Raw genomic sequence first — 15,538 nt, forward strand, 5'->3', positions numbered from 1 at the left:
CCACTGTCAATGGCCAATCTTTTGTGCACTTTCCCGGGGCAGAGCCGACACTTGCCACATCTTCTACTTTTACTTTCCACAAATCACACACACACACAACACACAACACACAACACTGATGACTGCCAACTGCAGTTGCAACAATCAATCACAAACAATCACAAATGTTGCACAACGCCAATCGATTTGGAGCACAATTAAGCGCGAAATATGCGATGCGCGTTAATGGAGCAGCTCCACGTCTGAACGATCACGTTCGGTCGCGTTCGCCGAGCACTGGAAGACTGATACCGATACCCGGTCGAGACGAAGCAAAGCTCCAAGCTCCGCAGGCGGCCCCAACAATGGCACTTTGCTATCTCCCGCCCGAAGTTCGGGAGCTTCGACCGAGTGCCGAGGGTCAGCCAAGAGCAGCGGCAGCGGCAGAGGCAGCGGCACGAGCTTTCAGGCAACAAAACAAATCAACGTAGGGAGAACTCTCCGTCGCCGCTCTTTCTTCCCTCAAAGCGGTAAACGACAGCTGTCCCAATTCCACTTTTCGTTTACTTTTCGCGTGAAACTTTATTGTTTTTACGAGTAAGTGTACCTGGTACTTGATGGTCTTGAAGGGTATACGGTGTCCGAGTGGAGGTATGCCACAAGGCAGAGAAAGGAAACCATGTGACAGAACATGGCATAGAATAGAATTTTGCCAAACAAGTAACTCTGATTGATATTAAAGTATCCCCAGTATCCACGCATCTTTCACACACAGCTCATAGCCACGCCAGATCTCTGCTTTCAGTGTTCCTTCTGGCCAGAGCATGCGAAAAAAAGTCGTAAAAGTGAAGAATTCCAGTCACGTTGGTGCCTGATGCTGATATACTCCATTACCTGGAACATGAGCCAGAGCCAGAGAGCCCCGAGAGAGACAAGCTTTGATGGCCTGCGGGGAGACAGCAAGCCGAACCAAGCCAAACCGAAACTGTCCACATTAGAAAGTAAGCGAAAAAGTGAAGCAGAATGACGAGTCGAGTCGAAGATGTTCAATGAAATGGCTTTTTGCAGCTAAGGGGAACCAGCTGTGTGGAAATTAACCAAAAGTGAGCATTTTTCTTGCCCAATTGGGGCTGTCCGAGAGTCGTCAGACAGGAAGAGCAGAAGAGGCTCGATGCCGGCGGCAGCGGCATGTGAAAGTGCGCCTAGAATTGGCAGGGAAAATGGAAAATGCACAGCGACTGGACAGAGGTCTGGTCTGCCGACTTCCTGTTTGAAAATCTAGGCGCTGGGTCTCTCCAAAAACAGATAAAAGACAGTCTGGCAGAACGGGTTTTGGCACTCTCCTGCTGCTGAATGTTTCCTTTCGATTTGATTCTTTGGCAATTATCCGCAACTGTTTGTTGTGTGATCGAGTAAGAAACAGCTGTGATGGATTTATCATGCTTTTAATAGTAAATTGTATATTTCAATCATACATATTGTTAGTTCCCCACCGTTTATACATTTCCTTGAAGTCTCGCCTTAGCAGAGCTCTTTGCCGTTTGCTTGCATCCCTTAATGTTTGGTTTAAACAAGCGACTAACTTACTTGGTGCAAAGTTGTGTTCTAAATATCGTTTCGTTTGTTAGAAACATTAAAATATCGTAGAGTTTTTGTTGGGTTAAGATAAAGTTATCGACACACACATACTCTCGCTCTCTTTTTGTTGTAAAATAGTGTATCTTATTTTGGTTTTTCTTGGAAAAGTGTTTGTTAGTTCCCTTCACTTTTTTGTATCACTCTACGGTTCAATATTTTATATTGGTGCGAGAAAAAGTGCATCGTTACTACTGTATGTAAAGAGAGATTGTTTTGTATAACAAGTCCTGATCGGACGCGATCTACATATTATTTATATATTTTATGTTTATTCAAATTCAAAAACAAGTTCACGATCAGGGCAAAATTAATGTATAACAGCGGCATGCAGATGCGCTTCAAAAAGGGGGGTTTTGTTTCATTTTAATTCTAGATAGTACAAATGGTTAAGAACTTTCCAGTTCGACAATCTCGACTCGGTGTGAGTATCCCTGATAGATTCATACCAGCCTTACTATATTACCCTTAAAGCACAGCTCTGTTGGCTTATCATTGTGGGTATTATATAGATAATGGTTTTATTTATTTAAACAAAATTTGTGTGTAACTTAGGCAAACAAAATAACGAAAAAAAAGTTTCAATGATTTCTTGCACCGCTTTCGATGTTGCTCGGGTTGTTTGAGATAGTTTAATTATTATATAATACACAATAAAATAAATATTAAACATAGGAGTAAGAAATAAGGATTAGCAAGGGTTTTATTCATTCTGAAAATATCGTGATCTCTGCGGTCGTTCTATAGACACCCACCCATCGCCATAGCTTCCCTCTTTTATTGCTGGGGTTGCATATGGGGTTGGGTGCCATAATATATTCACTAGATATTACTCGGCTCTTTAGTTTTTTGTTTTTTGTTGCATTAAAGATCTACTACTGTGAGTCGGTCGGGTGTTGCTTGTTGTTTGCTGTTTGCTGTTTTTGCTCTTTTGTAATTTCACTAAACTAATTTAAACATTTCATTACTTTCACACAATGCACTTAACAATTCGTCAGCAAAAAATCATCGTATCAAAGAGTCTGCATACGTTTTCCATACAAAATATAATCGTAATTAGTATTCATCTCCCCAAAACATCATCTTTCTCCTCCTCCTCCTAGATCCATCCATCCGTCCATTATCTCCTTAGGTTGAAATCGCATCGTTGAGCAGCGCATTCAGCTCACGAATGTGCTGGGCCTTGGATCCAGTGGCGGTCGAGGCGCTCGCAGCGCGTCCGGTATAGCTGTGGAGATTGAAGAGTTACACAGATTAGGGATGGACACAGTTCTGGTAGTTTTTGAGGGTGAGTTCACATAACATTCGGCTCTTGATTCGGTTAGAAAACGTGCACTAAACAGTAGTTCTATGTAGTTCTTAGAGTTGGTTTTAGCACACATTTATGGATAGAAATGCTCAATGAAATGAAGGGGGTTAAGGCAGGCGCAAAGTATTAGCTATACAAAAGATTAGAAATGATAAGAGTAGAACACGTTCGAAGGTGCAGTTGTAATCCCAAAAAACATGTAAATGGACTCCCAGGGGAAGGCTACAAATATGCTAAGTCCCATTCGTTGGATCACCTAAACATTGCAGAAACATTCGAGTTCCATTTGGCATTTCCACTAGCTTCGCTTTATCTCTAGTGTGTGGGCAGTGTGTGTCTGAGTGGGTGTGCAGGGTATTCGTTGTCGTATTTATACATCATGTTGGACAAGCACACACAGTGGATGAAACGATTTGGGTTAGACCATGCCAAGTATTAGCATGGGGGTTATCCCTCAAATTAAGAACAGAAACATATCAAAGAAACAAATGCAAAACGCGCGTGCTCCAAACGGAAGTTGAAATTAGAGTTAGAAGGAGAAGTAGGGGTAAGTATATTAAGTATTAGTGTGTGTTGTTGGGTTGTGTGTTTTTGGGGGAAAGTATTTGGCCCAAGGAACAAAAACATTCATGCCGAACAGCGCTTTGGGGCAAACAGAAATCAGAAAGGGTAGTAAACGGGAGAAACAATCTCTGGGTGGAAACGGAAACAGAAACGTTTGAGAAACAAAAGACAAATGAGGAGTTGAGTTAAACAAAACTGAGAGACAAAGAGAGTTACAGAGAGAGTATTATTTTGGTTGGTAGAGGAGGAGTAGGAGCAGAGTTATTATTTTGCAGATAGTAGATAGATTGTAATTAGATGGTTAATTGATAGATAGTTTAGTTGATAGTTCTTTGGTTTAGTTGTTTCACGCGCATCGAGTACTTTGCTTGCTTGCTTGCTAGTTTTTTGTTGTTGCTATTTGTAAAACGGTAGCTGCTGGCACAGTCCCCACTTTGCTGTGGGGTTGCCTTTGCGCCCTCTCACCTAATTTTGCGTCCGGTTTTCGAGATGCGCGCACCCGGGGCGGCCGCATTGCCCGCGGGCCTATTGAAATCGTGTCGTACATTCTTTAGGTCAAAATGCTTGGCGGCATTGAAGTCGCCAGTGGCTGGACCACCGTCCGTCGAACCGTCACTCTTATTCGAGGCGAACATGCGGCTTAGCCAGGGTTTCGATTCGGTTTCGGATGCGGATTCATTATTAGTATGATCAGTAGTAGTAGTGGTAGTATTGGTTGTTGTTTTGGAGAAGGACATTGGTTCATCGCTTTGGCTGCAACAATAACACATACACAGAGAGAGAGAAAGAGAGAGAGAGACAAAGAGAGAGAGAGGATATGTTTTTGGTTTGGTTTTGGTTTTCTTTGGATATTTTTTCGTTGGCTTGGGTTGGGTCTGGGGTTTTTCTCGTCGGGTTTTACGGTTTGTTTTTTGGTTTTTGTTTAGCCAATTGAATATCAAACGAATTACAATACATACGAAGTATTTACACAACGGATATGGATAAAGGAACATTTGGATAGATATTGGGGGTATCAAAAATAAACAAGTAACAAAAAATCCTTTGGTTTTTGCTCTTCTTTTCGCAACGAATTTCGATTAGTAAAGAAGGAGAACTTAACAATAGAATCGGAGTCAGAATTAAACGAGTAAAATCATAAATAAGAAGCCATGCAAAGTAAGGATGGAAAAATGGATGACTAAAAGATGAATATAGAAATATCAAAAGATATTTGTATGATCTTTCGAAATGCGACAATAGTATGCGGTGAAGTGAAGCCAATTAATTGTAATGTGGAATCGCTGGGTGGCCAATATTTTCTGAATACAATTTTGCAATCAAATGTGACAAATGTTCATTTCTTGAAGTGGTTTTCGGTGGGTTGGGTGGACATGCTCATCCAGAAACGAAACGAAAAGAAACGAGAACGGTTCGAAGCGGTTTTCAGTGTTCAATGTGTGTGTGTTGGTTGGAGTGTGCGGAATGTACTTCTGGTTCTAAGAAGTCTAAAACTAGCTACTAGGAGAGAGATTTAAATAGAGATAGAGAGAAGCCTCAGCTTTGGGAAGATACTTAAGTGAGTAAATCAAAGTGAATAATAGCTAAAGGCATGGCGAGGAGCGATACTGGTGATAGCAATGAGAGTGTGGGCGAAAAAGTGTGGAGAAGAAAGTCAAATCAAATGTTTGGTTAATGCAAAAATAGTGAAACAATAGCAAAAGTATAGCAAGATAAGAGAATCAAGGAAGAGTGCACGATGAGAGAGAGAGGTGCACTCTAGGGACAGAGAAACGTAGAAAAAAAGTAAGAGAAACAGAGAGACAGAGAAAGAGAGAGAGTGTCTACCCAAGAGAGCGATGGGGCTGGTTCGGTGGGGGGTTTCAGGTGTTGGTCGGGTCGGGTCGGATCGGTTCGGTTCGTGTGTCTTTCTTTGCTTAAAGTTTAGCCCCTGGCCCTGGCACCTACCTGACATCGCGACTGTGGTTGAGTGCGGTGAGGAAACGGGGCTGGACATAGGTCCAGCTGCCCTGGTTCTTGTGCTCCTCCTGGGCCCAGACCAGCTCGGCGTTCTTGTACAGATTGGCCTGCTCCTTGACCAGATCGAAGGGGAAGGGCGAGATCTAAACGGAATGCAAAAGGGAACGATCTTTAGCAATGGACAGAGAGGTAACTTTGGCTCTGACTCACCTGCTCCACACGCAGAATGGCAACGTCACTCTCCAGCTGCTTCTCGGCGCGCATTTTGGTCAGATCGTAGTAGACGCGACCCGAGCAGAAGACAACCTTCTTCACGCTGCCGGGATTCTGGCCAGCCGGTCCATTGTCGGGGATGATGCGCTGGAATTCGCTGCCCTCGCTCATCTCGCTGAAGGGGCTCTTGGCCTCGGGGTGGCGCAGCAGCGACTTGGGCGTGCACAGGATCAGGGGCTTGCGGAAGGGCAGAGCGATCTGGCGACGCAAGATGTGGAACAGGTTCGCGGGCGTCGTGCAGTTGGCCACAATCCAGTTGATGTCGTGCAGCTGGCGGACAGCGAACTCGTCCGACTCGGGGGGGAAGTAGTCGGGATCGTCGGAGCTCATCTGCAGGAAGCGCTCCACGCGGCACGACGAGTGCTCGGGTCCCATGCCCTCCATGCCGTGGGGCAGCAGCATCACCAGGCCCGACTGACGCACCCACTTCGACTGTCCGCTGGAGATGAACTGATCGATGATCGACTGGGCCGTGTTGCTGAAATCTCCGAACTGGGCCTCCCACAGCACCAGCGCATTGGGATTGGTCATCGAGTAGCCGTGCTCGAAGCCCAGCACTGCGTACTCCGACAGCGAGCTGTTGGACACGGAGTAGGGCGCCTGATCGGGGTACATGTGCTGCAGCGAGTTGTAGGTGGCCTTGTCCACCAGCTGATGGTGCAGCACGTGGTGGCGATGCGAGAAGGTGCCGCGCTCCACATCCTGTCCGGACAGACGCACATGGATGCCCTCCTTCAGCAGCGAGCCGAAGGCCATGGCCTCACCCAGCGCCCAATCGGTAACCTTCTCATCGACCATGTTCTTGCGGGCAGCCAACACACGCATGAGACCCCTAGGACGGGAATAAAGATACAATTAGGGGGCTTCTATAAAACGATTATCCTGCAGCGTCAACTCACTTGTGGATCACGAACTCAGCGGCATTGGGTGGTGGCATGGAGAAGCGGTTGCCAATGTGAATCAGTGTCTCCTCCTTGACGCCAGTGGGCGCCACCTTCAGGGGGTCCTTGCCCTCGAAGAAGCCAGACCAGGGCGAGTCCAACCAATCCTTGTACTTGACATGAGTCTCGGTCTTGGCCAGCGCAAAGGCCTCCTCGCAGATGTTCTCGTACTTGGCGGCCACCGACTTGACCTCCTCTCCGGTGACGGTGCCCTCGGCAATCAGCTTGTCGGCGTACAGATCCAGGCAGTTCTTGTGCTTCCTGATCTTCTGGTACATGAGGGGCTGCGTGAACATGGGCTCGTCGATCTCGTTGTGTCCGTTGCGACGATAGCCGACCAGATCGATGACACAATCCTTGTGGAAGGTGGCACGCCACTCGGCAGCGACCTTGCACACGTGCATCACGGCCTCTGGATCGTCGGCGTTGACGTGGAAAATGGGGGCGTTCACCACGCGTGCCACGTCCGTGCAGTAGGGGGAGGAGCGGGAGAAACGGGGATCGGTGGTGAAGCCGATCTGGTTGTTGGCCACCACATGGATGGTGCCGTGGGTGGTGTAGTCGGGCAGATCCGACAAGTGCATCGTCTCGTAGACCACACCCTGGCCGCAGAAGGCGGCGTCGCCGTGAATCAGAATGGACATGACCTTCTTGCCCTCCTGGTCGCCGCGGTAGAACTGCTCGGCGCGGGTCTTGCCCTGCACCACAGGGTCGACAGCCTCCAAATGGGAAGGATTGGCCACCACAGCCAGGCGAATGTTCTTGTTTGTCACGCGGTTCAGACGCTCAATGTACGTGCCCAAATGGTACTTGACATCGCCAGAGCCCTGAAAAGGAAAGGGGAAATCTTTAGATACAGCTCTGCAGCACAGTCCTTGCCTCTACTTACATCATCGGCAGCCTCCAGGCCAGCAAACTGGGTGAAGATCTGGTTCAGTGGCTTGCGGCACACGTTGGCCAAGGTGTTGAGGCGTCCACGATGGGGCATGCCCATGATAACAGACTCCACGCCGAGCTCTGTGGACACATCGATGATCTCCTTGAGCGCTGGGATCATGATCTCGCAACCCTCCAGGCCGAAACGCTTCTCCGACGAGTACTTCTTGGCCAGGAAGGCCTCAAAGCCAGTGGCGCGTGTCAAACGGGCCAAGATCAAACGCTTCTCCTCCGGCGAGAAGTTGAGCACGCCGGGCGTCTCAAAGTGCTTGCGGATCCAGTTGCACTGCTCCAAAGAGTTGATGAACATGAACTCCACACCGATCTTGTTGCAGTACACATTCTCCAGGCGGTTGAGGATTTCCCTAGAGCAGAAAGGAGTTTCAATTTCAATCTTGGGTGGGGAGTTTCAGCTACTTACTTGAGTGGCAGCGAGGCCTCATCGCCACCAATGAAGGTGGTGCTGGGCAGCTTGAACTGCCGCTCCATGTCCTGTTCGCCTGTTGTTTTTTGTGGGTTGGGGATTGTTTAACATATATTAGTAAAGTGCTGCTCTTGGTGTATGCAGAAGGAGGTGTGGTTGGTGTGTTTGTTGGGGGAGTTAGTAATTTGTAGGCGGAAAATGTTTTGGTTTTGAAATTCGGAGTGTAATGATTTGTTGCTTCTAAGTAGAGTATATTGTGGGGTTTGTGTGGTGTATATAGGGTGTACAGACAGCTAAACATGCTCATCATCACGGTTCTCTCAGCTGTTTCTCATTTAAACGATTATAGCTGGCAGAGACACGGCATGCATGGGAAAGAAAACTTCAAGTTAATTGATTAATAAACCCCCTGATCCTACGACAATCACGACTATTCTTTCCCCTCACTTCACTCCGCTTTCAATCAACGAAATTAGCATGCAATTATCTACATATACGTGACACTCTTATAAGGTATATTCGAGGTGTTCTCTACTAGGGGTTTGTATATTTGTCTGTCACGACATTCAAATAACAACAAAATACACATTTAAAATAACAACAAAAATGTAACACAAATTGTTTTTTGGCAATATTTAAATATATGTATATAGTAGATATTATATATAGAATAAATGTAATATATAGGCGCATATTTACTTGGTTCTATATATCATTTTTTTGGTACATTTTGTTTTTTTGGTGAGGTCGATTTTGATGTCAAGGAGAAGTGTATGCGTGAGAAAGATAGAAAACGTCACTACCACAACGTACAGTAGAGTACATAATCGTATTTTCATTTGGGGCACTTAAGGACTAAACGTACAGGACACAGGGATCACATTTTGGGGTATTTACAACACAAAATTGAGGGACAGAGAGAGAGAGTTAATAAAGTAACTAAAAATGGGTTGCTTGGGGCCACAAGCTCGTTTAGGGGTGGGGGATGGGTGGGACGTTTACTTACCGAAACTGAAATTAGCGTAAATGGTTTTCGTCGAGGAGTTGCCAGGCAATTCTGGTGAATTAATTTCGAGTGGATCGAGGTGAGCAATATTATGTCCTCGGATCTAACGTGTGTGAGTATTGTTGGTTGGTTGGTTGGGTTTTTGTGGCGTGTGTGTGTGTGTGTGTTTGTGGTGTGGCGTGTGTGTTTGTGTGGGTTGGTATTAACAATGTTTTTCGTATCGTTTTTGGTTTTAGATTTTTCACACACAATACACACACACAGATATAATTATACAAGAAGAGAGAGAATTTCGAATTGTTGGTTTTAACGTTTTGTTGTTGTTGTTGTGTTTTGGTTTCGAGTTTTGATTGCAGTTTGTTTCGATTTTTGTTACATTTAGCGGTTAGGAAGCGTTTAGGTTATTATATATATAAAAATAAATGGAAAAAGAAAAGATAAATCAATTATAATTTGTAGACTGGCAGAGAGAGAGAAAGAGAGAGTGGCCTAAAACAATTAAGAACAAAAAGCAAAAACAAACAAACACAATTTAAAGCGAGACACTAAAAGCTGCCACAAAGGAGTTCTTCCAGTCAGTACAATGAGGCTGTGGGTTGTGGCAAATGGGGTGGGTGTGGATCGGTGGATGGAGGATTGTTAATCAATATTCAACGCAGCGAACAGCAGGGTGCACAAAGAAAACAGAGATATAGAGAGAGAAGTGTTGGACAGGGTGAGAGATCGAAAAAAGTATAGAGTAACTTTGAACTTTTGAACTGAGTGAGTGAAAGCCATACACCAAAGGATATATTACTTACACTTATGTGATAGATAACTCAAACTAGACTTAAACCAGAACCTAACGCATAAATCGGAATGGATCTACATACAGATATTTTATAGGTATTTGCTATGCCCTGATTGTGGTTGGTCCCTGCTTTCATCAACTCCGAATTTCACTTAACATTCTCTTCAGTTAAATGTTAATTTGAAAAGCACTCTTAAAATAGATGAACTTTAAGGGTGTGGGGTTTGTGGTTTAAGTGTGAATGATTGGGTATTGGATATAGTGCAACATTTGGGTGGGTTAGATGACAGAGAGTGAGGGAGAGTTTTTTGTAAAAGAGAATTTACCAAACAAAAACCCAGAGTGCTGCCGTAGCACATCTTCGTTAGCACGACGTGCTAGACCATCCTTGCACACGGTTTTTTCGCGCGTTAAGATTCCAAGCGGATCCACTTCAGATGCCAAATGACCACGTGACTATATATGGTGCGTACATATCATAGATATAGATTGATTGATTGATTGATTATAATGATGGTGTATAAAGGAAGGAGCAGCAGTAGGGTGGTTATCGTGTGTGTGTGTGTGTACTATACAGAATCAGCTACAAATCAACAAAATATCAAACTAAAAGGTTCCAAATTTAAACACTGTCACTGGGTCTTAGCTTCCTACCCACAGATAACTGTTTCATTGACTAAAACTAAACTTAATTACATGAAAATCTTGAAACCCGTAACAAAAACTACTGGAAATGACAGCCCAAAGTGACAAGAAATCAAATGGAAATGGAAACAGAAACATAAAGGCCAAAACTACTTGTGAATGGAATAACCCAAAATGGATTGCTAGATGGAATGTGCGTTTCCCCACATAGAACATAACTTACAAATAAAATCAAAAATCAAATATCGCATGGGATGGTTTTGTGGATGGAGGGGGCGCTAAATGCTTCTACTTTTGTGTACTGAAAACTCGGAAATGATCTGGATTCTGGAGAACAAAAATGAACACACATAACAGTGGGTGGGGTGTGGGTTGGGTTGGAGGGTGAAGGCAACTCTCTAATAATCCATAAACATAAACATTCAACTGAACCTAAAACGAAACAAAAAGCGACGCCAGCGAATACACTTCACTGTGCCTCTAGCGTTGGCTGAGCGCTGTGGCTGCTGCTGCAATCTCAACTGTGAGAGGTGTCTCGACGAGGGCCAGCACGAGCCGACGTACCTGATAGCTCCTGATGATGGCCTGCACAGCCAAATGATCATCGATGGTCTTGGAGTCGGGCGCAGCTCCGGCCACGGCACCGCCACCCAGATTGAAGGCCGTCAGAGGCAAGGTGTTGGCCTGCACGGGCGCTAGATTGGGTGGACTGGTGTACGTGTTGCTGCGGAAGTAGGCATCCCAGGACTGTCGAGAAAGCGAAAATATGCATTAAAAGGTGCTGCCTGAGATTTCTAACAGTCACTTACTGTATGCACAGAGGCGGGGTCACGCAGCCAGGCGTTGTACATCTCCTCCACATAGGTGGCCGTGCTGCCATTGGCAAAGGGTTCGGCAGCAGCCGAGTTGTAGGTACGCACCGCAGCGGCAGCTGTTGCCTTGGCCAGCTGTAGGCAGAAAGAATATTAGTATTTGGACTCCTGGATATTCTGCCAAGCTTACCTTTTGGCTGGTGCCGCTCTTCAGCAGCCATGTGGCAAAGTTCCTGTGCGCCATTGGCGACAACGCCAAACTGAAGGCTGTATGTGCTCTATGCATTTTGTAGCTTTACAAAATAGAACTGCAAATGGAGGAGAGCAATAATCATTAGTACACAGATACAGATACATATTTCAACACTGATTAATCGATTGCCTTGTTGCCTTTGTTTTTGTTTGTTGACAAACAAGGCACGTAGGAGGCAGCAGCACCCCCGTCACCCCCAATCAGCCTCTGTCTGGCTGCTGTAAGTGCCTGATAAGATAAGGTTGCCCCCAGAAGAGTAGTTTCTGTACGTCATGGTCATGTTCTAAGTGTGTCACACCCGATCAAACGATAAAAAGTAAACCAATGAATACTTGTTGCTAGCCGAGACAGTCAGCGGCTCTTATGAAATGTACGCATAAAACAAGTTGTGGCGGAGCACACGAGAGAGAGAGAGAGAGAGAATACGGAGGGTAATTTACATATGAGTCTGGCCAGACTACTCGCAGACCTCAAAGGCCCCTATGGAATGGTAATGGAAACTCGGGCAGCACACACGTGACGCTGACTTGCTGGCAGCTGACTCTCCCGCTGCTGCTGCTGCTGCTGCTGCTGCTGCTGCTGCTGCTTCTCCGATAATGACGTCAAACTCTGGCGTGGGCTGCTCTGTTTTTTAGGCGGGTTGGGCCTTCGTCTTTTTGATAACCAGCCAAAAAACAAATATACTAAGCAATAAAGATACTTTGCCCCTTTTCTGTATGTTCAACGGGAATGCGAAATGGGGAATGGTGAAATGCTTGAGGTTTATATACTTCTCAGAGGAGAGAAGAGAGAGAAATTGTTGCCGCTTTTTGCGCAGTTTTATTTCGTTTGCAACTTAATCAGTCTTGCTGAATATTTGCCCGTCCAAATAAAACGAAAAACGACCGTTTGTTTGCTCATCGTGAGCATTCACCTGCTTTTTTTTGTGGGGGGGAAACGAGTTTGCGGAACGCACAAGGCAAAGGGAGCGAAAGATAACGTCAAATGTGAATGTCCCGAGGTTGGTTGGTCGTGAGGCATAATAAATACTTGCGAATCATGACTAAACATATGGCCGCAGTAGAGGAGTAACTGGCGTAATACCAGAGCATATACTTAGTAGATGCTTGCTGGAACCAGATCAGGCCATGCAGACAGTGCTATCAGCGAACGGTGGTGGAAGTTGCCACAGGCCCCAAAATATTGTCATATTATTAATGAAATTTTGATAAGGCAGCGCGTGCGGATGTCGTAATTGAATATTTGAGGGCTCTAATCAGCTGCTTTATGCAAAAACAAATCCACCCAAGGAGGAAAAGCAGAATTTGTAGTTTTCGAAGGCGTGGCCTGGGTCACATGCTCTTATCAGAGCAGGGAGGGGAGGGTCGGTCTCGTCTCCTGCCTTGCCAGACAAATTTGCCGCCTGATTACAAAACGATTGGAGGGAGGGCAGACCGAAGGTAAACCGGTTTCAAGCGGTGGTCAATGTGAAACATTTGAAAGTGCAGGCGGCAGGCACTTCAATTCGATTCGATTCGATTACAAAACAGATCTAACAAACACGAAAGCTTTGTCTGCATGTGTGGGTGCAAATGTATAGACAACATCTGTGTTCGTGCACAGATGCCGTTAAAGCTAATTCAATTTTACGTCGTTAAGTGCCGTTATTTATCTAGTTGCTGGCATTTTACACAAAACTGTTTTTTCTTGCAATTATATTCTGCTCAGAAATGAACGTTGACGTCGTCGTCGCCGCTCTCTCGTTGCTCGCTGCTGCTGCTGCTGCCGTCGCAGCTGACGCTAACGCTGCCGCTTTGGTTACGAAAACATTATTACATAAGTGCAGAAAACGAAGCAAAGAAGCGCAGAAATATAGAGATGAATATTATGCGGTATGCGGTGTATGCCCTGAAGATGATTCCTCCCGATCCGATGCTAATTGGTGTGAAATAACACTCTCCATTTGCCAGCGTGAGCGATGAGGTTGCACTTGACACCCCAAAGCCCCCCACTTGGAGCGTGACTCGTGGAAAATTTATTCAAATATTACACTGTCCGACTAATTATGTACACTGCACTGGGGGAATACACCACGAATATACGTTTATATGTACGCATTATATACTGCATGCGAATTGCTCCAAGAAACCAACCGAATATATAATACTCGTCACGACGTATCGGACAGATACGTTTGTTCGTGTTGAGTGCTGCGCGTCGACTGCGAACATTCGGCCCACCGACAGGGAGATACATTTTAGAAATCGAATTTGTTGGCTGTCTGCCGTCTCCTCTCGTTTTGCGTTTTCTTTCGTGCAAAGCGAACGGAAGGAAAGGAAAACAGAGAGCGCCGTGTGATAAAAAAAAAACACAGACACAATGGGAAACACACAGAAAACGGGCACATGACACTGCAAAACCGCATCTGTATGTGTGTGTGTGTGTGTGTGCGTGTACAGCTGTGCAAAAGGGGGTATGGCCAGTCTGTGCTGATAAGAATCCAGGTATCGCATATACAACTTCCTTTACTTATCTCATCGGTGCGCGTTCTCACACTTTGTCGCCGTCTTTCTTCTCGCATATTCCCCTATTCTCTTACTCTGCGCTCTTCCCCTATTTATAGCTAGAATTTTGTTTACAACAAACCAAAGTCCGCCCGCTTGTCGTCAGCCGGCCGCCTTTTCAAAAGAGCCGCCCACACAGGCCATGAGAGAGGGAGAAAAATACATAAATTCTCCTAGTTAATTATAAAGAGTGTATCGATTACCCCCTCCCCAAGTAATCAACATTTTCAAGTTCATACACGCGCTTGGCATTGGTTTATCAATTTTAAGGCCCATGCCTCACAGGTGCGGAATTCCAGACACTCAATCGATAAGGCGGAGTCTCCACTTAGCCGGGACAGAAACCACTCTGCAACTGCATTTCATTGAGGCGCCAAGCTAGACGAGCCCCCTTCGACACACAGCTGGCCATCGTAGAAGAAGAGGAAAGCCAAGGAGAGTTGGGGAAACAGCAGAAAGAGAAACAAGGAGAAGAGAGCAAGGAGACACACTGAGTGAGAGAGGCCAGCAGCTGCAAAGCTCAAAAGCTGACACTGGAAGGCCAAGAGAAAGAGAGGGAGAGGGAGTACTGCAATAATGCACTGATCTGGGACTATCAAACCCTTTAAATCATTTGAGAGTCAAAAGCTATATATTAATGTATTTAAACGAGAGCAACAACTTGTTATGCTTCCCCTCACTCTCCGCACCAACAACAAAAGCTAACTGTGCCGCGCGCTTTCTTCTTCGAGTTGATTGATGATTCACACACGCGAACGCAGAAAAAGCACACGCGGCAATTGGAAGGGGAACGGAACGCACAGTTATTGCGTCATCGATGCAGCAGACGCGAAATTATTTTTACAAATTCACATGTGACGTAGCTATTTGTGGGCAGAGACAGCCAGCAACTGCAGACAGTGGGAAACTCATTGGGAAATTTCACTTTTTATGCGATTAGCAGGCGCAAGCGCATATTGAGGCTACACCGCCCACCTGCACTCGTGTTATATAAGAACAGTCCTTTGTCAGGGCCAAGAAAAAGGCTTTGTATAAGGGAATCACTTTGTTTTATGATATCCAGGGAATTTCACAGACTTCCGAGGAGTGCTGACCACGCGGTTGACACTAAATGGGAACTCCACTGGTTATAAATTCCAGGAACTTCATACGAAAAGCGAAAGCGGGGAAAGAAATGAAAGCCCCCGCATGTCCACTATTCTTAACATAACTGGCACAGACACATACACTATATAACGTTGCCCGCTGCACCTTTTGTTAACTATGCACTTAATTTTATTAAATTACTTAAAATTTAAAACATATTTACGTTTTTACAGCCGAAACCAGTGTGACCGCGGATTTTTTGATAAAATTTACCTACCAAATATGTCATAATATACCAACTAATACCGTATTAACTTGAAAATATACCGAAAAGGTTATAGGATACCAAAAGCAGTCACCAGGTGGAGCCAGAATGTCGTGTT

General features: G+C 45.4%; 1 protein-coding gene across 6 annotated transcripts; it reads right to left on the reverse strand.

Moving 5' to 3' along the window:
• Window positions 1-2,535: 2,535 nt before the first annotated feature.
• Window positions 2,536-15,315, reverse strand: LOC117894074 (2-oxoglutarate dehydrogenase, mitochondrial). Of its 6 annotated transcripts, XM_034800932.1 has the most exons (13): window positions 13,659-13,764; window positions 11,464-11,581; window positions 11,271-11,408; window positions 11,026-11,208; window positions 9,027-9,129; window positions 8,720-8,725; window positions 8,018-8,096; window positions 7,550-7,961; window positions 6,619-7,487; window positions 5,657-6,551; window positions 5,435-5,589; window positions 3,953-4,240; window positions 2,536-2,842 (listed from the first exon to the last, which is right to left on the reverse strand). In XM_034800932.1, exons 2-13 carry the CDS (start codon window positions 11,557-11,559, stop codon window positions 2,743-2,745), a joined length of 3,324 nt encoding a protein of 1,107 aa, XP_034656823.1. In that variant the 5' UTR covers window positions 11,560-11,581; window positions 13,659-13,764; the 3' UTR covers window positions 2,536-2,742. The 6 variants fall into 6 exon arrangements, with proteins under 6 accessions (XP_034656823.1, XP_034656822.1, XP_034656821.1 ...); XM_034800931.1 differs by lacking the exons at window positions 8,720-8,725; window positions 9,027-9,129; window positions 13,659-13,764 and adding exons at window positions 10,143-10,272; window positions 15,297-15,315; XM_034800930.1 differs by lacking the exons at window positions 8,720-8,725; window positions 9,027-9,129 and adding an exon at window positions 10,143-10,272 and having other exon boundaries at window positions 13,659-13,765.
• Window positions 15,316-15,538: the final 223 nt, after the last annotated feature.

Source organism: Drosophila subobscura, chromosome J (genome assembly GCF_008121235.1).
Source record: "Drosophila subobscura isolate 14011-0131.10 chromosome J, UCBerk_Dsub_1.0, whole genome shotgun sequence".
Taxonomy (NCBI): Eukaryota; Metazoa; Arthropoda; class Insecta; order Diptera; family Drosophilidae; genus Drosophila; species Drosophila subobscura.

Bases quoted from the DNA above. Each gene is read 5' to 3' on its own strand.
- LOC117894074 (XM_034800931.1), bottom strand. From the start codon at position 11,559: ATGCATAGAGCACATACAGCCTTCAGTTTGGCGTTGTCGCCAATGGCG. The intron at 6,552-6,618 runs GTGAGTTGACGC...TTCCCGTCCTAG, and splicing joins GCTGAGTTCGTGATCCACAA to GGGTCTCATGCGTGTGTTGG. The intron at 2,843-3,952 runs GTGAGAGGGCGC...CAATCTCCACAG, and splicing joins AAAACCGGACGCAAAATTAG to CTATACCGGACGCGCTGCGA.